Source organism: Balaenoptera physalus (genome assembly GCF_965194825.1).
Source record: "Balaenoptera physalus genome assembly, chromosome: X".
Lineage (NCBI taxonomy): Eukaryota > Metazoa > Chordata > Mammalia > Artiodactyla > Balaenopteridae > Balaenoptera > Balaenoptera physalus.
In genome coordinates this window covers 67210496-67234941 of record NC_138903.1, presented here as the reverse complement: position 1 = coordinate 67234941, position 24446 = coordinate 67210496, and the positions used below count along the sequence as shown (strand labels likewise).

The 24446-nt window shown below is 38.8% G+C and overlaps 1 protein-coding gene across 6 annotated transcripts in view; it reads left to right on the top strand.

Moving 5' to 3' along the window:
- Positions 1-435: 435 nt before the first annotated feature.
- Positions 436-24446, top strand: part of ATRX (ATRX chromatin remodeler) — a 242716-nt gene continuing 218705 nt past the window's right edge. For 3 of the 6 annotated variants that reach the window (XM_082447346.1, XM_082447343.1, XM_082447342.1), the window contains exon 1: positions 437-691. In XM_082447346.1, coding sequence (XP_082303472.1) covers positions 672-691 — 20 coding nt within the window. In that variant the 5' untranslated portion in view covers positions 437-671. Of the gene's footprint in view, positions 692-7597; positions 7690-18970; positions 19030-24446 lie in introns of those variants that run through there. The other 3 variants (XM_082447344.1, XM_082447345.1, XM_082447341.1) reach the window with 3 other exon arrangements.

The following is a 24446-nucleotide window of genomic DNA, read 5'->3' as shown; positions in this document are numbered from 1 at the left end:
TGTCTGATCGGAATCTTGGCTCCACTACTGTGGGACTTTGTGTTTTGGTTTCCTCGTCTAGAAAATGTAGGTAACAAGCGGCTGTCTGACTCAAAGAGTATAAGGATTACATGAGACAATCTGGATAAAGGATTAGTATAGTGCTGGGTATATAGTAAACTCTCAATAAATGTAAATTGCTGTTCTTGTTTTGTCAGTATGTCAAAGAAAAGAGGACGGATTAAAAAGCATTTTCAGAATAAAGTCAAAATACGTCACTAGCACTTTCAGGTCAATGGGACTGAATTGGACCCCCCATGAAAAGGTGGAGGGGATCAAATGACGTAGACCGCCTTAGCAACAGGCCCCCAAAGAAGGTGAATTTCTGTAACCAATAGGCATCTGCACTGCGGAGAAGGCAGCCAATGGATGATGGAAAGACGAAGAGGGAGGGCGCGCCAATTCTGTTGCCTGAGCCTCGGCCCAACAAAATGGCGGCGGCGGCGGCGTCGCTTTGTTTCCGCGGCTCCTGCGGAGGTGGCAGCGGTGGCGGCCTTTGAGCTGTGGGGAGGATCCAGCGCCAGCTGTAGTGACGACTAAGAGTCCAGTGCATTTCTATCGTAACTGGGCACCGGGGAGCGCAGAGTGGCGCCCTACGGTCGCTGAAGCCGACAAGGCATTGAAGCGAAAACATGACTGCTGAGCCCATGAGGTAAAACACAACCCCGTCTCACGGATCCCAGTGGTTTCGGCCTACGCGCCTTCTGAGCCGGGTGTTTGGGAAAGCTTTGGCTTGGTGGGTTAGGCCTGTGTTTTGCTGAGCGGAAAGAGGCATCGTTTTCTCTTTAGGTGAGGAGGGTTTCGGGGTTTCGGCGGTAGGCTCCAACCCGGGGTGGGGGTGGGGGGGGCGCGGCCTGGCGTGTCGGGCGCTTTCTCCAGCCTCCCCGAACCGCGGAGCTTAGTTGGCCTCCTCTGTTTATTCTTCGGTGCTTGTGGAATTGAGACCCTGAAGTGGGAGGCGGTTTTTGGTATCCTGGTCTTTCTTCCTAATCTTTGGGCCTAGAGACTGCGCGGGGAAGAAGGAGGGGGGGTGAGGGGTGGGAGGTGGGAAGAGGGGGAGGGGCGGTCGGGAGGATGTGAGATCCTGGGACGACTTAGTGGCGTTTGGACGAAGACGGGAAGTACCCCGGCCTTGCGGAATTTAATTTTTTTTTTCTGCAGCCCCTGGGGACAAGCCCATTTTGTGGGGTGAACGGGTGGGTCTTGCCAGTATTCCTTCTCTACTCCAGACCCTGAGGGGTATCCTTGGATTTACCTCTAGGCAAAGGGATACTAACGCAGGGTTTTGCTTCCAGAGGACCCCAGTATACTACTTTTTGTGTAGTCCAGCTTTAATGGGTGGTAAGGCAGTCCTCAGATGTTTCTCCACTTTATGGGCAAATTTTGAGCAAAAGTAATTAGACCTAATTTTTGTTTATTTATTTATATATTCCAAGAGGGGTGGGGAGCACGTTAACATGGGTTGATGGGAAGTAAGATCTATTGCAAGGAAGCAGTGCCTCGCAGGCCACCTCTTACCAGTCAAGCACGTTTATATTAGGTTGAGGCTGCTTTTCTCTTGTGCTTCTGATTTGCCTCTTGATAGTGTCTAAAAATAATGGGTTGTTAATGTGAAATGTATACCACTTTTACACAGGTGGCTGGCTTGCTTTTCAGACAGTTTGACATTTGACTTTTCATCCCTTGTGAATTAAGTAATTTTTCTGCTTTGAGATGTATCCTTGGCGCCTAGTGGCAAAGTAAAATTACAGGGATCATAGATCAGAATTGCATTCGTAGTTGGCAAAATATGCTTTTGAGTAACTATTAGGATGGTGTATATATATATGTGTATATATGTGTGTGTGTGTGTATATATATATATATATATACATACACCATCTTAATAGTATATAGGTATATATGTTTTTAGAGCACTTTACCTAGTGTATAGAATTTGGGAATGAACCTGTGATATTTATTGTGCCTATTTTTCTGCATTAACAAGCAGTAGATGGAAGATGTTTTCCTTCCTTTGAGGAAAAAAAATGCACTTTAGTTCTTAGATTATAGATCCCTAGTTGTGTAAGGATCGTGGCATTGGTTTTTGAATTTGTGTTAATTGGTCCAAGTGCAATAAGCCTTTACGTAAGGGGTATTGGGCACGTAAGAGGTACCCAACAACTTGTTGGTTAGTTATTATCAGGTGCCCATGTTCCTGGACATGAAGGGTGTACCTTACAGTTAAATATGACCTCTAGATTTTACTAAATCTCACAAAGTCTGCCTCTAAAACCGTAGCTTGAACTTGGATTTTCTCCCTTTCTTTAGGGTGAGCAAATTAATTATGTATAGACTTTCTGAATAGAATTATTCATTTTATGCCAGGGTCAGTTTTCCTTATGGGCCTTGAATTTTTGTTGATCTTAGTGGTAAGAGTAATAATCTTAACTAAAATTGAGTGCTTACTGTTGACCTTGACCTGTGTAGTCGTGATTAATTCTCAGAACAGCTCTATGGGTAGGTACTTGGTGTTCCCCTTTTTACAGATAAGGAGGAAACTGAGGCATAGAGAGATCAAAGAACTTGATCAAAGTTATATAGTTTGTAATTGGTGGAGCTGGAATTGAACCCAGTCTTTACTCCAGAGCTTATGTTCTTAACCACAGGCATTAATACCTCCTTGAGCTGCCAGATATAATGTGATTATGACCATTTTAATTTAGCCCAAGTATTACAATGGAAGAAGTTCATGTTAGCTACTATTGTCATTTATTGTAGGTCTTTTGAGTTTGTAGGTGTTTATAATATTTTGTCTTTTTTTTTTTTTTTAAGGGAAATATTTTTTTTTTAATAGCTACTTTATTTATTTATTTATTTATTTTATTTTTGGCTGTGTTGGGTCTTCGGTTCGTGCGAGGGCTTTCTCTAGTTGAGGCAAGCGGGGGCCACTCTTCATCGCGGTGCGGGGACCGCTCTTCATCGCGGTGCGCGGGCCTCTCACTATCGCGGCCCCTCCCGTTGTGGGGCACAGGCTCCAGACGCGCAGGCTCAGCAGTTGTGGCTCACGGGCCCAGTTGCTCCGTGGCATGTGGGATCTTCCCAGACCAGGGCTCGAACCCGTGTCCCCTGCATTAGCAGGCAGATTCTCAACCACTGCGCCACCAGGGAAGCCCTAATATTTTGTCTTTTATGTTCATATGAGATAGTAAGATATCTGAAGCATTTAATTCCAGGAGAATCTTAAGCTACGTGAAAACCCCCTTGCAAAGAACACATGTATAAATGTAAAGAATTAATTTTAAAAAGTGTGATGCTGATTATTTACTATGAAAGTGCTCCAAGTGGGTGTTCAGAAGAACTGTCTCAGTCTGAAGTGTCATTCATCTCAAGCCATAATTGTAGTTAAAGGATAATCTGACTGGTAATGCTTGAGTGAATTGAACCCACAATACCAAATCACTCTTGATTCTCTTCTAATGTGAGGCAGAAATAATATGAACAATTCTATGAATTGTCATTAATTTTATTTTACACAATTGTTCCAGATTTTTTCTTTATCAGATCTTCTGTCCAGCACTTAAAAATAGGAGCAAAGATTAGTTTCTAATTTTTACTTACATTTATAAAAAAAGAACATTCCTAGGATTCTGTGGTAAAAAAATAGCCAAAAGGCAAGAGGGAGGAAAATAAATTGATGATTTGGCTAAATCATACAGTTGGCTCTGTGTTCCTCCACTCAGTACCGAGGATTTCAATCTGTGGTTGGTTGAATCTGAGGATGCGGAACTGCGGATACGGAGGGCTGACTATGGGACTTGAGCATCTTCAGATTTTGGTATCTGTGGTGGGTCCTGGAACCAACTCCCCTCAGATACTGAGGGACAAATATACACTGAAAAATCAGTGGCTCAGTTTTCAAAGGTTTTGTTATTGTTTTTAAAGAGTTTTTTGTTATTTGTTTTGTTTTAAATAAGATTATTTCTTCAGTTTTTTGGCCTGAAAGATCAGCCTCTGATTGACAGATAAACTTTCATTTATTTTTATATAAAGATCTTGGAGATTTGATGGAACTTGTCATTCTAATCCTTATGGCAATTGATTACTTGAAAAGCTGAAAGCAATATAACCAGTTATTGGTCTTAAATTTTAAAAGGTAGAAGTGGTCTAACTTGAGAGATGTTGGGAAAATGTCTTAGAAAGTGTCTGTTATTGTGGTAGTTCACACTCAGTTGCATACTAACGTATTTTTGAAAAATGTTATCTGTGAAATATGTGCATTCCCACTGTGTGGAAAGTATTAGGCCAGGCCTGTGGCAGCGGAGTACATGCAAATTTTACAAAGGGTTTTGAAAATATTCAAATGCCAGCTGTTTCGTTATGTTATTGGTGTGGATGAAAAGAAAGACATTTGTGATTTTAATTGTGATCAGGCCAGTTCTCATTATTGGCAACCCTTGGTATAGTTGACCATGAGCCTTCACTTTTATATTGTATTTCTAGAGATAAGATAAATGTAGTACTTAAAGGTATTTGTATATAGATTTAGGTGTGTGAAATAATTTTTTCTGTAAGAAATTGTGTGTATTTATGTGCCTATTTCACTTTTGAAATCTGAATAAATTTACGGATTGGGCCACAGAATACAGGCAATTCTTGGGTTTACATGAAGTCTTTTTCCTCCAGAGCTTGAATGTTCTCTTGGACATTGGCAGAAGCTGTTAAAATGGGTTAAGCCATTGGAAAATGATGTATAGCTCTTCCTTTAGGAATGTTGAATATAGCAGGGCAGTAAAAGGAGTGTCTAAGTAGGATCTCTCTGTACATGTATCCTAATGCTTGTCTTATTGGCTTGATAGCTGACATGCAGGATGATTAATCTCCATAGCTCTCCATCTGTAAAATAGGAGTAAGTTTAAAAGATACTGATAAAGCCTGCAGTTCTGGAGGCGATAACATGGTTATAACAGCGGTTCTTAAAAGACAATAAACTAAAAGCTCTTTGGGGGTCTTTGTTAATTTTTAAGTGTTTTAGGAGTGTAAAGAGGTCCTGAGACTAGAAGTTTGAGAACTGCTGGTTGTGGAGGAATGAGTGCTTAACTCGGAGCTAAACCTGGGTTTTCTAGTTACAGCTCTGTTGCTCAACTGATTGTTGTAGACAAATCATTCATCTTTCTAGGCCTCTGCTTTGTCATTTACAGAATGAACTTGTACTAGATGGTCTACAAAGTTATTAAAAACATAATCCTGGTTACGTTAGTGTCGATCATTTTTTGACTTTGTTTGCCTTTTTGGGGGTAGGGAGAAGAAGTGATGAGGGAAAGTTTCTTTATTCAATGTATGCATATCTTTTTTGCCTTGAAGCTTACATGGTTAGGATACAGGTGTTTTGTTGCTAATATAATATATACTATCACATACACAAACATTTATTAGAACGGAAAAACTTTGCTGGGAAGTTCGTTAATAATTATTGTGGCTCAGGATATGTTCTATTTTGAAAGATTACTATATCCAGTGTATTTCTGCTCTTTTATGATTGGAGATGATACTTCTGAAAAGACCTATATTCTAGCTGCTGGTGATTTTTGCCCTGGGAAAAGGTTCTGTGAATTTTGCTCTCTAGCCACTGTTTTCAGATCCTGTCTCTGAGACTTTGTCTCTGAGTTTTGGCTTGAAGTAGCCATTCTTGCTATCAGTAGTCCAGCTTTCTTGTGAACTGTTACATAAAATATTTGTTTAAGAAATTTATTGGTATGGTAGTGGTGTTCATGTGTATATACCCTATACTCGATATTTTGGAGGAATGCTTTATTAGTTGATCAAATACTTGAGTACCAACTAGGTGCCAGGCACTGTACTAGCGTATGCAAAGGGTAAAAGACAAAATTCCTGCCTCCTTAAAGCATTCTTAATCTAAGGAGGGAAATAGTAAGTAAATAAGCAGTTACAAAGCAGTGCTAAAATGGAGGTATATTGGTTGTGCTAGGGATCAGAATGAATGAAAGCCTAATTTGGGGGATGTTTAGGAAAGTTTTGCAGAGGAGATGGTATCTGTATTGGGTCTTGAAGGTAAGTTAGCAGTTAAGGGTTGGCTGTGAAAAAGGGCAGTCCAGCAGAGGGATTAGTATGGCTAAAGATTAGTCTTATTTTCCACACAGCAGAGGAAATAAGACGTGTTCACAAATAAATTTGAAGCAGGATATAAAGTGCTACATGCTGTGTTGGGTAACAAGTAACTTGCTGTGGGAGTTTAGAGTAGGAAGACATTTCTGATGGGGTCCAGGGAAGACTTTATAGAGAGGTAGCATTTGAATGTGACCCTTGGAGGATGCATCTACTTTTAACAAAGAAGACTGGGGGAGGATTTCAGATGTGAGTTATAGCAGCTTGAGCAAAGAAATGTTGTATATATTAGTGTTTTCTAATTGAAAGGAGGTCAACTTAGAATTTTTAACTCAGTTCCTGGGCAAATATTGTATAACCATGTGCAATTAGTATTTTTTCCAGCTTTATTGAGGTATAATTGACATATAGCATTGTGTAAGTTTAAGGTGTACAATGTGCTGATTTGATATGTGTATATATTTTGAAATGACTGTCACAATAATTACCTTTTTTTGTTATTCTTGTGGAGAGAACATTTAAGATCTACTCTCTAGCAACTTTCAAGGATATAATACAGTATTGTTAACTATAGTCACCATGCTGTGTGCTGTACATCAGATCTTCAGAACTTATTTATCTTACAGTGCAGTTCATATGTTAACTTTGATTGCTCGATGATCTTGTAAAAGCCACATGTGCCCTTGTGACTGAGCCCGATAATTTTAATTCAGAAGAGCTATCAAAAACATAACCCATTTTCCTTGAAGATTGTGTAGAATTTAATGCACAGATTTTGAATGACTATGAGTGTTCAAAATGTACCATTAGTTGTCTTTATTTTGGTCATTTGTCAGTTGACTTTTGGATGACATTTGATTTATAAAATCCAAAATCAAAAATAGTTTATTTTTGAGTAATTCTGGATTTATTTTGCTTATTTGAATTATATCAGTTATTTTTTGGTTTATTTGATAGCATTTTAAACTTAGTTCTGCTATAACACTTGTTTTGAAAAGTGAATTTGTTCCAACAAGATTGATGTATCGGGGGACAATTTGAGCATAAGACAAAATTTGCATTTTCTTATTTAGGATTTTGTCTGCAAGTTCAGGGCTCAGCAAACTATGGCCACCAAACAGTGGCCTATTTTTGTAAATAAAGTTTTGTTGGAACACACCCAAGCCCATTTGTTTACTTTGTCCTGTGGCTGCTTTTGTAGCACGGTCTCAGAGTTGAATAGTTGCAACAGAGACCTAATGGCCCACAAAGCCTAAAATATTTACTATCTGGCCCTTTATAGAAAGTTTGCCCTGGGTGAATGCAGGAAACTGCATCCAGCTGAACTGAGTTGCATTAAAATACACGCATATATAGGCACATACCTCAGACATCTACCACCTACCTCAGTTCACCCCTTGTGTTATGAGCCACACCCATCCACATCTATTGTTACAATTTTCCATCCGATTTCAGATAACCCTCCTTCCATCACTTCACAGTAATTCATGAGCTGCAACCATTCTGATGCCCACTTCCACAAGCAAACTTCAGGTCTTTTTCAAGGTAACGTGCCATATTTATTGTTGTACTTGTGTATTTCTTAATCACTTAACATGTGTAAACTGTGTAAAATTGTGCTACCATTTCTATTAGGTTTCTGTCTTTTTTAAAAAAATGTATCACTGATGAAGTTTTTTCAGTGTTGGGCTTCTAACCCCGTTTTTCCCATGAATCCTATGGTGTTCATTGCACAATTTTGCATTACCTGGTGATTTTTAGGAACTCATGTTATATTATTGCAGAACTGACTGTAATTGTCATCCTGCAAAAAGTATTGATTCATTCACCAAATATTTCTTGGGCTGTGTGAAGACTAAATGAGTTAATGGACACAAAACACTTAGGTTAGTGTGACATAATAATTACTCAAATATTAGTTGTTACTAATTACTATTACCATGTGCCAAGAACTGTTCTAAGTACTGCTTAGGTGAACAAGACAAATTAAATTAAGGCTCCCCATGGAGCTTACATTATACCTTACACTATACTTTTAAAAATCGGTACTAATTTACATTTTGGCTAGTAACTCTGTTCCCCCCCACCACCAAAAAAAAGAGATGTTTTGGTGTTTTTATAAATGATACTTAAAAAATGTCTATCCATGAGACCTTCAAGATGGTGGAAGAGTAAGATGTGGAGATCACCTTCCTCCCCACAAATACATCAGAAATACATCTACAAGTGGAACAACTCCTACAGAACACCTACTGAACGCTGGCAGAAGACCTCAGACTTCCCAAAAGTCAAGAAGCTCCCCACGTACCTGGGTAGGGCAAAAGAAAAAAGAAAAAATAGAGACAAAAGAATAGGGACGGGACCTGCACCAGTGGGAGGGAGCTGTGAAGGAGGAAAAGTTTCTACACACTAGGAAGCCCCTTCACTGGTGGAGACAGGGGGTGGCGGCGGGGAAGCTTTGGAGCCACGGAGGAGAGTGCAGCAACAGGGGTGTGGAGGGCAAAGCAGAGAGATTCCTACACAGAGGATTGGTGCCAACCAGCATTCACCAGACTGAGAGACTTGTCTGCTCACCCGCCAGGGCGGGTTGGGGCTGGGAGCTGAGGCTCGGGCTTCGGAGGTCAGATCCCAGGGAGAGGACTGGGCTTGGCTGCGTGAACACAGCCTGAAGGGGGCTAGTGTGCCACAGCTAGTCCAGAGGGAGTCCGGGAAAAAGTCTGGAACTGCCAAAGAGGCAAGAGACCATTGTTTCGGGGTGCCCGAGGAGAGGGGATTCAGAGAACCGCCTAAACGAGCTCCAGAGACAGGCGTGAGCCGTGGCTATCAGAGAGACACCAGAGATGGGCATGAAACGCTAAGGCTGCTGCTGCAGCCACCAGGAAGACTGTGTGCAAGCACAGGTCACTATCCACACCTCCCCTCCAGGGAGCCTGTATAGCCCGCCACTGCCAGGGTCCTGTGATCCAGGCACAACTTCCCCAGGAGAACACACGGTGCGCCTCAGGCTGTTGCAACCTCACGCTGCCCTCTGCCTCCGCAGGCTCACCCTGCATTCCGTACCTCTCCCTCCCCTGGGCTTGAGTGAACCAGAGCCCTCTAATCAGCTGCTACTTTAACCCCATCCTGTCTGAGCGAAGAACAGATGCCTTCCAGCGACCTACATGCAAAGGCGGGGCCAAATCCAAAGCTGAACCCCAGGAGCTGTGCGAACAAAGAAGCGAAAGGGAAATCTCTCCCAGCAGCCTCAGGAGCAGTGGATTAAATCTCCACAATCAACTTGATGTACCCTGCATCTGTGGAATACCTGAATAGACAACGAATCATCCCAAATTGAGGCAGTTGACATTGGGAGCAACGATATGTATATATTTTCCTTTTTCTATTTTTGGGAGTGTGTATATATATGCTTCTGTGTGTAATTTTGTCTGTATAGCTTTGCTTTTACCATTTGTCCTAGGGTTCTGTCTGCCCCCCCCCCTTTTTTTTTCTTTTTTAGTGTAGTTTTTAGCGCTTCTTATCATTGGTGGATTTGTTTTTTGGTTTGGTTGCTCTCTTCTTTCTTTCTTTTTTTTCTTTTAAATTTTTAAAATTTTTAATAATTATTTTTTATTTTAAATTTTAATAACTTTATTTTATTTTATTTTATTTTATTTTTCTTTCTTTCTTTCTTTTTTTCTCCCTTTTATTCTGAGCCATGTGGATGACAGGATCTTGGTGCTCTGGCCAGGTGTCAGGCTGAGCCTCTGAGGTGGGAGAGCCAAGTTCAGGACATTGGTCCACCAGAGACCTCCCAGCGCCACATAATATCAAATGGCAAAAATCTCCCAGAGATCTCCATCTCAACAACAAGACCCAGCTCCACTCAACGACCAGCAAGCTACAGTGCTGGGCACCCTATGCCAAACAACTAGCAAGACAGGAACACAACCCCACCCACTAGCAGAAAGGCTGCCTAAAATCATAATAAGGTCACAGACACCCCAAAACACACCACTGGATGCAGACCTGCCCACCAGAAAGGCAAGATCCAGCCTCATCCACCAGAACATAGGCACCAGTCTCCTCCACCAGGCAGCCTACACAACCCACTGAATCAACCTTAGCCACTGGGGGCAGACACCAAAAACAACAGGAACTACAAACCTGCAGCCTGCAAAAAGGAGACCCCAAACACAGTAAGTTAAGCAAAATGAGAAGACAGAGAAACACACAGCAGATGAAGGAGCAAGGTAAAAACCCACCACACCAAACAAATGAAGAGGAAATAGGCAGTCTACCTGAAAAAAGATTCAGAGTAATGATAGTACAGATGATCGAAAATCTTGGAAATAGAATAGAGAAAATGCAGGAAACGTTTAACAAGGACCTAGAAGAACTAAAGAACAAACAAACAGTGATGAACAACACAATAAATGAAATTAAAAATTCTCTAGAAGGAATCAATAGCAGAATAACTGAGGCAGAAGAACGGATACGTGACCTGGAAGATAAAATAGTGGAAATAACTACTGCAGAGCAGAATAAAGAAAAAAGAATGAAAAGAATTGAGGACAGTCTCAGAGACCTGTGGGACAACATTAAACGCACCAACATTCGAATTTTATGTGTCCCAGAAGAAGAAGAGAAAAAGAAAGGGACTGAGAAAATATTTCAAGAGATTATAGTTGAAAACTTCCCTAATATGGGAAAGGAAATAGTCAAGTAGAGGAAGTGCAGAGAGTCCCATACAGTATAAATCCAAGGAGAAACACACCAAGACACATATAAATCAAACTATCAAAAATTAAATACACAGAAAAAATATTAAAAGCAGCAAGGGAAAAACAACAAATAACATACAAAGGAATGCCCAAAAGGTTAACGGCTGATCTTTCAGCAGAAACTCTGCAAGCCAGAAGGGAGCGGCAGGACATATTTAAAGTGATGAAAGGGAAAAACGTACAACCAAGACTACTCTATCCAGCAAGGATCTCATTCAGATTCGACGGAGAAATTAAAACCTTTACAGACAGGCAAAAGCTAAGAGAATTCAGCACCACCAAACCAGCTTTACAACAGATGCCAAAGGAAATGGAAATAAAAACAAAAATAAACAAATGGGACTTAATGAAACTTAAAAGCTTTTGCACAGCAAAGGAAACCATAAACAAGATAAAAAGACAACCCTCAGAATGGGAAAAAATATTTGCAAATGAAGCAACTGACAAAGGATTAATCTGCAAAATTTACAAGCAGCTCATGCAGCTCAATCTCAAAAAAACAAACAACCAATTCCAAAAATGGGCAGAAGACCTAAATAGACATTTCTCCAAAGAAATACAGATTGCAAACACATGAAAAGCTGCTCAACATCACTAATCATTAGAGAATTGCTGATCAAAACTACAATGAGGTATCACCTCACACCAGTGAGAATGGCCATCATCGAAAAATCTACAAACAATAAATGCTGGAGAGGGTGTGGAGAAAATGGAACCCTCTTGCACTGTTGGTGGGAAGGTAAATTGATACAGCCACTATGGAGAACAGTATGGAGGTTCCTTAAAAAACTAAAAATAGAGCTACCAAACGACCCAGCAATCCCACTACTGGGCATATACTCTGAGAAAACCGTAATTCAAAAAGAGTCATGTACCACAATATTCATTGCAGCTCTGATTACAATAGCCAGGACATGGAAGCCACCTAAGTGTCCATCGACAGATGAATGGATAAAGAAGATGTGGCACATATATACAATGGAATATAATTCAGCCATACAAAGAAACGAAATGGAGTTATTTGTAGTGAGGTGGATGGACCTGGAGTCTGTCATACAGAGTGAAGTAAGTCAGAAAGAGAAAAACAAGTACCGTATGGTAACACATATATATGGAATCTAAAAAAAAAAAATAGTTATGAAGAACCTAGAGGGAGGATGGGAATAGAGATGCAGACCTACTAGAGAATGGACTTGAGGACATGGGGAGGGGGAAGGGTAAGCTGGGAGAAAGTGAGGGAGTGGCATGGACATATATACACTACCAAATGTAAAATTGATAGCTAGTGGGAAGCTGCCGCATAGGACGGGGAAATCAGCTCGGTGCTTTGTGACCACCTAGAGGGGTGGGATAGGGAGGGTGGGAGGGAGGGAGACGTAAGAGGGTTGAGATATGGGGATATATATATATGTATAGCTGATTCACTTTGTTATAATGCAGAAACTAACACACCATTGTAAAGCAATTATACTGCAATAAAGATGTTAAAAAAATGTCTCTCCACAGATCAAAGATACTTCCTTAAATGTCTAGTCGATGTGTCATTCATCTCATGTACTATTTTATTGAATGATTTTTTGGGAATGTTTTTTATAACTGTAACCTCAGGAGATGAACCTGATCCTACCTTCAGGGAGATAAAGAATAATCATCTCCTGGGACTTCCCTGGGGTCCAGTGGTTAAGACTCTGCACTTCCACTGCAGCAGGAGGGGGTTAGATCCCTGGTCTGGGAAATATGATTCCACATGCTGCGTGTGGTGTGGCCAAAAAAAAAAAAAGAAAAAAGAAAATCTCCTTTTTACTATATTTCAAAAGGAAAAGTTTCCCCAGGGACCTCCCTTGGTGACGCAGTGGTTAAGAATCCCACTGACAGTGCAGGGAACATGGGTTCAAGCCCTGGTCCGGGAAGATCCCACATGCCGCGGAGCAACTAATAAGCCTGTGCTCCACAACTACTGAAGCCCACGTGCCTAGAGCATGTGCTCCGCAACAAGAGAAACCACTGAAGCCTGCACACCACAACAAAGAGTAGCTACTGCTCGTCTCAACTAGAGAAAGCCCACGCAGCAATGAAGACCCAGCGCAGCCAAAAAAAAAAAAAAAAAAGTTTCCCCAAAATGGGAATATTTTCTTATATAACGTCAATATAGTTAGCAAATTTAGAAATTAACCTTGATACAGTACTGTTTCTAATCTATAGACCTTATTTACATTTTGCCAATTGATTCATAATGTCCTTCATAGTGAAAGACTGAAATATCATTTTTTCTGGTCCAGGATCCAGTTCTGGAACACGCATTGCATTTTATTTTCATGTCTGTTTAATCTTCTTTAATCTGGAGCAGTTCACCGTGCCTTTTTTTTCCCTTACGTTTTTTGAAGAACACAGGCCAGTTAATTTGGGTTTGTCTGGTGTTTCCTTGTGATTATGTATTTTGCTAGGGATAGTATGAAGTGATATGCCTTTCTGAGCACATTTTATCGGGAGGCACATCTTTGCTTTTACTATACTTTATTTTATTATTATTTTGTAAAAATATTTATTTATTTGCCTATGTCGGGTCTTTAGTTGTGGCATGCGGGATCTTCGTTGAGGCATGCAGGATCTTTCGTTGTGGTGCACGGCCTCTTCATTGCAGCATGCAGGCTCCTCTCTAGTTTTGGCACGCGGGCTCCTGGGCACATGGGCTCAGTAGCAGCACGCGGGCTCTAGAGCGCTCGGGCTTAGTTGCCCCGTGGCATGTGGGCTCTTAGTTCCCTGACCAGGGCTCGAATCCGTGTCCCCTGCATTGGAAGGTGGACTCTTAGCCACTGGACCACCAGGGAAGTCCCTACTATATTTTAAAAATGGTTTTACTTTTAATACTAATATTATCAGCCCACTTTAGAGATTTTGAAGCTAGGCTTGGTTAATTTCTGTAGAGTTAGGGAGAATTTGCCCACCTCTTATTTTTCTTGCCTTTCCCCTTTCCTCAGATACCCCCAACATTCAAAATCAAAACACCCTATTTATGAATTTTCATTTTGTTTTCTGAGTATCTACTAAAAATAGAGAACTAAGAGTAAATGTTTCATATTACAGTGACTGGACCTGTTACTGTTAAGTATATGAAATAATACATTTCTTTCGAAGACTGCCTGTAGAGCATCCAACACAGCTTATTGAATATTTCAATTTAGAGATAGAAGGGAAAATATTTGATGGTACTAAATGACTTCAGGACTTTTAAAAAATGCTCAACAAATCAACACTCTTCTTTTAAGGAATCCCTGAGCAGGCATTATCTTTATTTTAATAAACATTTAGTATTCCTCTGTTCAAGGCAATTTGTTATTTCTCACATGGGAAAAAGAGATGAACTCAGACCAGTTTCTTCCTTTGAGGCATTTACACTCCAGTAGGGAGTACTTTTGAGTTTTAAACAAGGAACTATAAGCAGAATGTGTTGCTCTTAAAGAGAAGTAAAAGAATATTCAGTGGGTGAAGAGGGGAAAGAGAACCTTCTTTGAGCTTAGAGTTATGGTCAGATGAGATTGGAAAGTCATCTGTGAATTATTTTGCAGAGACCTTCAAATTCTTGCTTAGGATTTTTTTTTAATATGTATTTATTTATTTTGGCTGTGCCAGGTCTTAGTTGCGGCACGTGGGATGTTCATTGCAGCATGTTTAGTTGCAGCATGTGGGCTCTTAGTTGCGGCATGCATGGAGGATCTAGTTCCCCGACCAGGGATCTAACCTGGACCCCCTGCATTGGGAGCACGGGGCCTTACCCACTGGACCACCAGGGAAGTCTCTCTTGCTTAGGCGTTTGCACTTGATCCTTATTTATAAACATGGGGAGCCCCTGAATGTTTTGAGCATGGGCGTGACAGATATTTGAGTCTGCTCAACTATGCCAAATATACTGGATTCTGCATCCGCGGATTTAACCAAACTCGATTGAAAATATTTGGGGAAAAAAGTTCCAAAAAGCAAAACTTGAATTTGCTGCACATAGGCAACTATTTATTTACTTATTTATTTTTTTAATTTATTCTTTTTGGTTGTGTTGGGTCTTCGTTGCTGCACGCAGGCTTTCTCTAGTTGCGGTGAGTGGGGGCTACTCTTTGTTGTGGTGCACAGGCTTCTCATTGTGGTGGCTTCTCTCGTTGCAGAGCACGGGCTCTAGGCACGCGGGCTTCAGTAGTTGCAGTGCATGGGCCCAGTAGTTGTGGCTCACGGGCTCTAGAGTGCAGGCTCAGTAGTTGTGGTGCGTGGGCTTAGTTGCTCCGTGGCATGTAGGATCTTCCTGGACCAGGGCTCGAACCTGTGTCCCCTGCATTGGCAGACGGATTCTTAACCACTGCACCACCAGGGAAGTCCCCTGCTTTCTTGATCTTGCCACGTTCTTTGCCTCCTGTCTCCATTTGAAGACTCTGCCTTTGGGTGGGGATGGGGTGTGGCATATTGATGAAATGAACTGTATTTAACCAGTGTGCCAAATATAATGAGACATTTCTTGAAGTTCCTACTGGGAATTACTGATTTGGCCCATGTGAACATGGTGACTGTTACTGCAATTAAAAAATTTGAATGTTACGCAGAGATCACTATTTATACATAAGGTAAAATGTAGGTCTTATTCAAATGTTGCTGCTTTATTACTCAAAGTTGCATTTTTTTTACCTGCATTAGAGCATTTATATCTTTGTATTCAAAACAGTAGACTGGAATTTGTTCAGTCCTCCATTGTTTCTTCATTGTTTAGGAAAGTTTGACGTTTTCTGACAAATTCTGAATAGTGTTTATTTGCCAAAGTAGGTACTGTTGGTACTGAGCCTAATAAAACCAGAAATACCTAGGTTCTGCCCTTAAGTGCTTTTAGAATAAAACTAAATAACACAAGACAAGAAGATATTTAGTGAATTATATAAACATATTTTTCTGGCAACAAGTATGGAGATAGCTTATACATGCACACTTATGAACTATCAATACAGATTTTGTTTTTTTTGGTTGCGTTGGGTCTTCGTTGCTGTGCGCAGGCTTTCTCTATTTTCTGCGAGTGGGGGCTACTCTTCGTTACGGTGCGCGGGCTTCTCGTTGCGGTGGCTTCTCTTGTTGTAGAGCACGGGCTTTAGGCATGCAGCTTCAGTAGTTGTGGCACGTGGGCTCAGTAGTTGTGGCCTGCGGGCTCTAGAGCGCAGGCTCAGTAGTTGTGGTGCACGGGCTTAGTTGCTCTGCGGCATGTGGAATCTTCCCGGACCAGGGCTCAAACCCGTGTCCCCTGCCTTGGCAGGCAGATTCTTAACCACTGTGCCAACAGGGAAGTCCCAATACAGATCTTTAAAAAATTTATTTATTTTATTTTTGGCTGTGTTGGGTCTTTGTTGCTGCACGCGGGCTTTCTCTAGTTGTGGTGAGTGGGGGCTACTCTTCGTTATGGTGCGCAGGCTTCTCATTCCGGTGGCTTCTCTTGTTGCGGAGCACGGGCTCTAGGCACGCAGGCTTCAGTAGTTGTGGCCCACGGGCTCAGTAGTTGTGGCCCACAGGCTCTAGAGTGCAGGCTCAGTAGTTGTGGTGCACGGGCTTAATTGCTCCGCAGCATGTGGGATCTTCTCAGACCAGGGCTAGAACCTGTGTCCCCTGCATTGGCAGGCGGATTCTTAACCACTGCGCCACCAGGGAAGTTCCCAGAGACATTATTTAGAAGTTTTTTAGTTTTATAAGTTTATTTAAGTGATACCATATAATACATATGATTTTACAACTTCCTTTTTTGGTTCAGTATTGTTTTTGGGATTTTGAGGTAACTTTAGATCTGCACTGTTCAATACAATAGCCATTAACTATCTGTGGCTGTTGAGCAACTGAAATGTGGCCAGTGTGAATTAAGATGTGCTGGAAGTGTATTTGCTCAGAGGATTTCGAAGACTTAGTACAAAAAAATATCTTATTACTAATTATTTTATATTAATTACATATTGAAATGATAATTTGGATATATTGGGTTAAATAAGGTTAAAATTAATTTCACCTGCTTTTTCTTTTTTCAAAATGTCGCTTCTAGAAAATTTTAAATTATATTCGTGGCTTATGTTATATCTCTATTGAATAAACTGATCTGGAATGCTCACTTTTCATTTCATTAGTTTTGAGTTGAATGTGTATACTACAATTCATCTGTCTACCATTGGTGGGTATTTAGAATTTTTTCTAATTTGGTGCTATTAAAAAGTGTTAGAACATTCTTAAATGTGTCTCCTTTGCACATATGCTGGAGTTTCTTTAGGAGGTCAATTTTATTTTTATTTTTTATTGTAAGATGATTGCCAAATTGATCTCCATAATGGTTTTACTAATTTACACTTCCAGTTGCAGTTTGAGAATTTTCTTATTCTATAGTTGTTCACACTGGCCAATGTGGTTTTATAGACAACTATAACTTAACAGCTGAAGCAAGCATTGGTAATCCTTTAAGTGTGTCAGCTTATTTCTCTTTGTGAATCTTTTGTAATAGTCAGTGCACATAGCCCTTTTTTTCTGCACTATTTATGTTCTGAATAAATAAAAATTGATTTTAAAATTTAGCAGCCATGCTACAGATCCTATTAGGAGGCAGCTGCAATTCCTGCAACAAAAGCATATCTGTCTTGATGAATGGATAAAGAAGATGTGGCACATATATACAATGGAATATTACTCAGCCATAAAAAGAAATGAAATGGAGGTATTTGTAATGAGGTGGATGGAGTTAGAGTCTGTCATACAGAGTGAAGTAAGTCAGAAAGAGAAAAACAAATACAGTATGCTAACACATATATACGGAATCTAAGGGAAAGAAAAAAAAAAGGCCATGAAGAACCTAGTGGCAAGACGGGAATAAAGACACAGACCTACTAGAGAATGGACTTGAGGATATGGGGAGGGGGTGGGGTGAGATGTGACAGGGTAAGAGAGTGTCATGGACATATATACACTACCAAATGTAAAATAGATAACTAGTGGGAAGCAGCCGCATAGCACAGGGAGATCAGCTCGGTGCTTTGTGACCACCTAGAGGGGTGGGATGGGGAGGGTGGGAGGGAGGGAGATGCAAGAGGGAAGAGAAATGGGAACATATTGTATATGTATAACTGATTCACTTTGTTATAAAGCAGAAGCTAACACACCATTGTAAGGCAATTATACTTCAATAAAGATGTTTTAAAAAAAAAAGCATATCTGTCTTAAAGTGCTGTTAGCTTGAGAAAAAACTTCTGGCATCTTTACATGATGGAATACTATACTGCCATTAAAAATTGTTTTAGGAAAATAATGATGCAGGAAAATATTCACTGTATATTAACAGAGGGAAGAGGTTGCAAAGCAGTAAAGTAACCATTCGATTTTGTTAAATAAAATGAAAATGTGTGCTAACATTTTCCCCTATGATTATCTCTGCATGGTGGGATTTTAGCTGACATTATATTTTGTACTTCACACTTTTCTTTATATTGCACTTTCTATAGTGGAGTTATTAGGGAAGGAGGATGTGGAGGGAGTCCTTAGCAACAATCAGCTAAAACTTCCACATCTGGAATATTATTATAGGCAAGGGAGAGTAAATGAGCTGTAATTGTTCCCATTCTAGATATTAAATATCAGGCTTTCCTTAAGATACAAATGGACCCAACTATATTATTCTATACCCGTTTTTTTTCCAGTATTACAGGAAGTTTTCCAAGACTTAGGGATTGTCATTTAACTTCAGTAAGAAGTCCGTTTGCATTTGGTGTGTTCTACTCTTGGGGGAAAGAAATAGTGGAAAATGGATTATTCTCCAGTCCTTTGGAATAAAATTCAGACAGTTTGAGCTCTGGTCTCAACTTGCTTTCATTTGGAATTACCTCATGTACGGATAGATTTGGGTTCAAATCCAGTTCTCTTTGTAACCTTTGGAAAGTTACCCAAATTTTGTGTTGTTATTTTATCTATGCAGTGGAGACAGTAATACCTTAATGAAAATCTTTATGAGCTGTATAGCATAGTGTAAGCGCTTAACAAAATTGAGTTGCTTTATCTCCTCCTTTTCTATTTTTCAGAGTGGATGCACTTAATAGCTGGAGACAGAACTGATTAGGTATCAATTTCATGAAAAGAGGTATGAGTAGCTCTGATGTACATATCAAAAAGTAGAGAAGTTACTTATAAGTTGATTCTGATTTTTCATACCTTCCCCCTCAGGTGTCTATCACCTGGAGCATTGAGTTCACTACATTCTAAAGATAAGCCAAACACTGTATTTTCAAAGATTATCTAATCTGTTTATATATCTTTTGCCCTTGGAATGATGGTTTTGTTGCTCTTGTAAAAACGTTAATACTATCTCAGACCTTAATCAGCAGTTATCAAAACTCCACTTAGCTAGTGATTGCATTGTAGATTTTATCTGATTCTGTTTTTATTGATTAGGGACGTAAGCTTTATTTTTATCTGGAGAGATTTGCCTTTTATAACTCCCTCAAAATTGAGTAGGGGTCCACAAATTAAATGATTAGCTCAATGGCTTGTAGATGGGCTTCGTTAAAGCACTGAATGCTTAGCTATAGATGTAGGAATTATGTGACTTTGTCTTCTCTCAGAAAACCTAGATTTTGTTTTTCTCCCCTTTCCTCTTTACCAAAAGAGAAATGAGAATCTTATTTAAATTGGGTTTCAGTACTCTTTGCATTACAATATATAGGGATATAGATTCACTCTGATTCAAGTTCTAGAGGAAAATAGATTTTCTTACAATGGGCAAAGTAAAATTGCATTTCTGCTTCATCTGAGGGTAGTTTGTTTTTTAACCTATTTAAATCTAAATTCATTCCCTTTGAGCTAAAATGTACTTCATCCCGATAAAAACTTTCCAAAGGTTTCTGTTTTTGAGGGAACTTAGTATGCTTTTGTTAGAAAATAAAGATAGTGATATAATACTTGCACTTATTAATTTTTGTGTTAAAGTGAATAGAATATATTGAATTTAGATAGATGTGCCTCGAATGGAATAAATCTAAGCTTTTCAAATATTTATGCATATTTCTCACCCTCAACTGATTTTTATTTTCCCTTGATTCTGTATAAAACCATTACACCTTTCTCTTTTAATACAGGGAATATCCGTGGTTCAGTGTTTGCTTTCCCAAGGTATTCTTCAGGAAATTCCTGATTCTCTAGCAAACTTTGCTTTTTAAAATGGAGGTTAGCAGGTGTGGGAAATAAGGTTAAGAGTTTTAACCCTAAAGGAAGCTGTATAAAAATTAGATGAAAAAGATTACATGTATGAGAGATTTAAAAGCATTAGGAAATTCACAGTTATAAGGATGGTTCCCCTTTCTTCTCTAGATTATTCCTGGGATACTTAACAGCCTTTCTTTACCATTAGATTGTGAGTTCCTTAGGGTCAGGTCTTATGTATTTACTTTTTATTGCAATACTAAGTACTCACAATATATTCAGCATTTGGTAAATATTGTAAAATGAATAAGTGAATCTTACTCCTCATGAATAAAAAGTGAAATCTGACTGACTTACGGTTAAAACTCTTAGGTCAGTTTGGGAAGAGTTTAAATGGAAGTTTTTCAGGCAAGTGATATTTGTGAAGCTGACCTGAATTGCCTTTGCTTTGAAATTTTAATGCTTTACAGATGCTTTAAAGGATTTTGCAAAAAGCTTGAACAATTAGAGAGTTATATCTCGACAAAGTTATATCTCTTAAATTAACAAATATCTGATTTGCTTATATTATAACTTCTGGATTGTGGCTCATCTTTCCACTGAGGCATCAGCCCACTGAAAGAAAGAGATTGATATGACTTTCAGATGTTAAAGCCGGACTGGAAGATTAGAAGCTCAGGATGTTAGCCTTTTCTGAATCTCTTTTATTTAGTCTTGCGGAATGGTAAGAAAATCATTTAATAGTTAAAGAAGATAGGATATTTACCATTTATTATTTACGATAATACCATTCTGATAGCTGGTATTAGTTTAAATTTTCCAGGATTGGAGCCATCAACTGAAAGAAATGAATGAGGAAGTTTAACCAGAGGGACAAGGAATGATTTGTAGTTTTGGGTGGTAAGACTGTCATAGAGTTAGGTTACACATACAGCACAAGATACTCAAATGTTAGGATGAGTACACACAGACTAGGAGCACTAGTCGTCTTGAGATAGAAGGATTAGAGTTGATGTTGAACAGGTTTGGTTGGTTATTTTCTACTCATCTATCAGAATGTAGAACTTACTGATTTTCTTTTGTTTCTTCTTAGTTGAGTCCTTTCTTCATGCTAATCTTTATATAACTTTAATATCTAAGCATTGTTTATATTATTAGTTCGCTTCTGATCAACTCCTTTTGGATTATTCCTTTTACTTCTATAAAGGGATGGTTTCTATAAAATTTAGAACCACTGTTCTGCTTTTTAACTCAAATAAGTTAGATCCAAGTTTTGTGAAAAAAGAGATTGCCTCCTTTTTGCTTTTAGAGAAATGTTCAATGGTACTCAAGAGATTTGTAGTGGCTCTTTGTATTCAGTATACTTATTTATGAAAGACTAACTTTTAATATATCTTCTTGTTTTGGGACTCAAAGAAAAGGTCTTACATTTTAGTAGTGCCTTGTTTGTTGTGGTAAATTTTGGATTCTGTTTTCAGAAAAATAAAATTTATCTTCTAAGATGATTATTCTATGGTGCCCATGCTGGATATGCCCTGTCATCTCATATACTTAATTTTTATGTCCTTAGATGGCTAAGAGGCCTGAATGATTTTTTGAGATGATGTAAAAGAGATACCAGTGTTATTTCCTGTTTCAGTATTTTTTGTTCCCCTCCCTTTTTTTTCTTTTTGTAAAGGAACAAAAATTTGTTGTATTCCCAGAAATTCTTCAAGTATAAGATGTTAATAACATTTCCCAAGGGTCAAGAGAAGTATGTGGCTTTAAAAAGTCTAGGTCTTTTAGAGGATACCTAGAGGAATCTCTGAAGAATTTAGAGGGTAGATACCATTTAACTTCCCTTATTTGCGGCACAAGCTTTCTACCAGACTGTGTGGTACATTGATCCTTCCTATGTCCCACTATAAAGTTACTGTTAAACAATTAATGTTAAATAGAAAGAATATTACAATAATAAGATTCAGGTAGAGTTGAAGGCTGAAAAAGTCTTATTGTAGAGAACAGAAATTGTAAAACCATATTGTAAAACCTTGTGCTCTTTGTGAACATGAAGTGTGGACACTTTATTCTTTTTCTTAATACTGAATGTGGAATTTTTCAGAAGCAGAGCTTCATGAAAGGCTTGATATCCTACGGTGAGATCCTGGGTAGAAGAAACTTGTGCTTTTTCTACCTCATTTTTAATATCATCAATCAGTGTTCACTGCTACTTGGCCTCCAAAGCACCAAAGTAGTTACCTAGTTTGACAGATAAGTTTTAAAAAGATATAGATAACAGATTTATTTTAATTTCTATTTCTATTCCGTACTTTTATAATTTGTGCTGAACCAAAAATTTCAAGCAGTATAGCAGATCGATTACTTCCTATTCACTGCTTTTAAAGCTAAAGATATTCAAGTAATATCCTCAGATCTTGTTAAAACTTTTAGTTTGAGTCAGTTTCTTCCCTAACTCTTGTTCAGGGTAGAAATTGTATGAAAGGTCTAAATCCTAGTGAAATTGCTGTCAAAAGATCTCTGAACAACTCAGCTAATGTCCAAGTCACTTTCCAAAAATTAACAACTTTATTGATGTAAATCACATACCACAGTCTATCCATTTAAAGAGTACAATTTTGTGGTTTTAGTATACTCACAAATCTGTACAGCCATCAACAGAATATTCATCACTCCAACAAGAAACCCTATACCAATTAGTGGTTACTCCTCATTTTCCCCCATATCCCTACCTCAGATCCTGACAACCACTATTTTACTTTCTATCTCTATGGATTTGCATATTTTGAACATTTCCTGTAAAAGGAATCATACAGTATGTGATCTTTTGTGATTGGCTACATTCATTTAGCATATTTTCAAGGTACATCCATGTTGTAGGATGACTCAGAACTTTACTCCTTTTTATTGCTGAAAAATATACATTCATCATTTCATGGATATTTGGTTTGTTTCTACTTTTTGGTTATTACGAATCATTGCTGCTGTGAACATTTGTGTATAAATTTTTGTGTAGGTGTTTATTTTCATTTCTTTTTGGAATTCTGGGTCATATGGAAACTCTATGTTTAACTTTTTGAGGAACTGTCAAAACTGTTTTTCAGTTTTGTATTATTTTACAAATAGTAAAGTGTGCTATTTTATGTTCACGTCAGCAGTGTATGAGGGTTCCAATTTTTCTACATCCTCACTAATACCTCCTGTTGACCATCTTTTAACTTATACCCATTCTGGTGGGTATGAAGTAGTATCTTGTGTTTATTTTTACTGTGGTAAAATATACATAACATAATATTTATCACTTTAGCCATTTGTAAATGTGCAGTTCAGTGGCATTAAGCACATTCACAATATGTAACAGTCACCACCATGTGTACCCAAAACTCTTTCATCATCCCCAACAAAAAACTCTGTACCTATCTTGATAGTCTCTTTAATAAATGGTGCTTGCTGTGTCTATTGGATATCTACATGTGAAAGAAGGTTGGACCCATACTTTACACCATATACAACTAAAAATACCTAAATTTCAGAGCTAAAAGTATAAAACTCTTAGGAGAAAACATAAGGACCTTGGATTTGTCAGTGGTCTCTAAATAAGGTGGAAACAACACAGGCAAGAAAAGAAAAATATAGATAATACGGACTTCATTAAAATAAAAAATGTGTGTGTTAAAGGACACTATCAAGAGAGTGGAGACAACCCACAGAAATAGAAGAAAATGTATGCAAATCGTTTATCTGATAAGGATTTAATATCCAGAATATATAAAGAAGTTTTGCAGCTCAGCACCAAAAAGACAACTCAGTTAGAAAGTGTACAAAGGACTTGAATAGAAATCCCTTTACTTTTTAAAAAAAATTGTGATAAAATACACATAACATAAACCTTTTTAAAGTGTACATTTCAATAATGTTAAGTACATTTTTACATTGTTGTGCAATCAATCTCCAGAACTTTTTCATCTTGGAAAACTGAAACTCTAGGGACTTCCCTGGTGGTCCAGTGGCTAAGACTCCACGTTCCCAGTGCAGGGGGCCCGGGTTCGATCCCTGGTCAGGGAACTGGATCCTACATACTGCAACTAAGAGTTCACATGCTGCAGCTAAAAAGATCCCGCATGCCGCAACTAAAACCTGGCACAGCCAAATAAATAAATAAATATTAAAAAAAAAAAAAAACCCCACACACTCTATACCCTATAAACAACAACTCCCCATTTCCCTGGCTTCCCTTTACTTATAATCATTTTCTTTATATTTAAAGTGGATTTCTTGTAGACAACATATATTTGGGTCTTGGTTTTAGTCCTCTCTGACATCTGACTGTATCCACCTCACACTCTGACACACTCTCTTAGT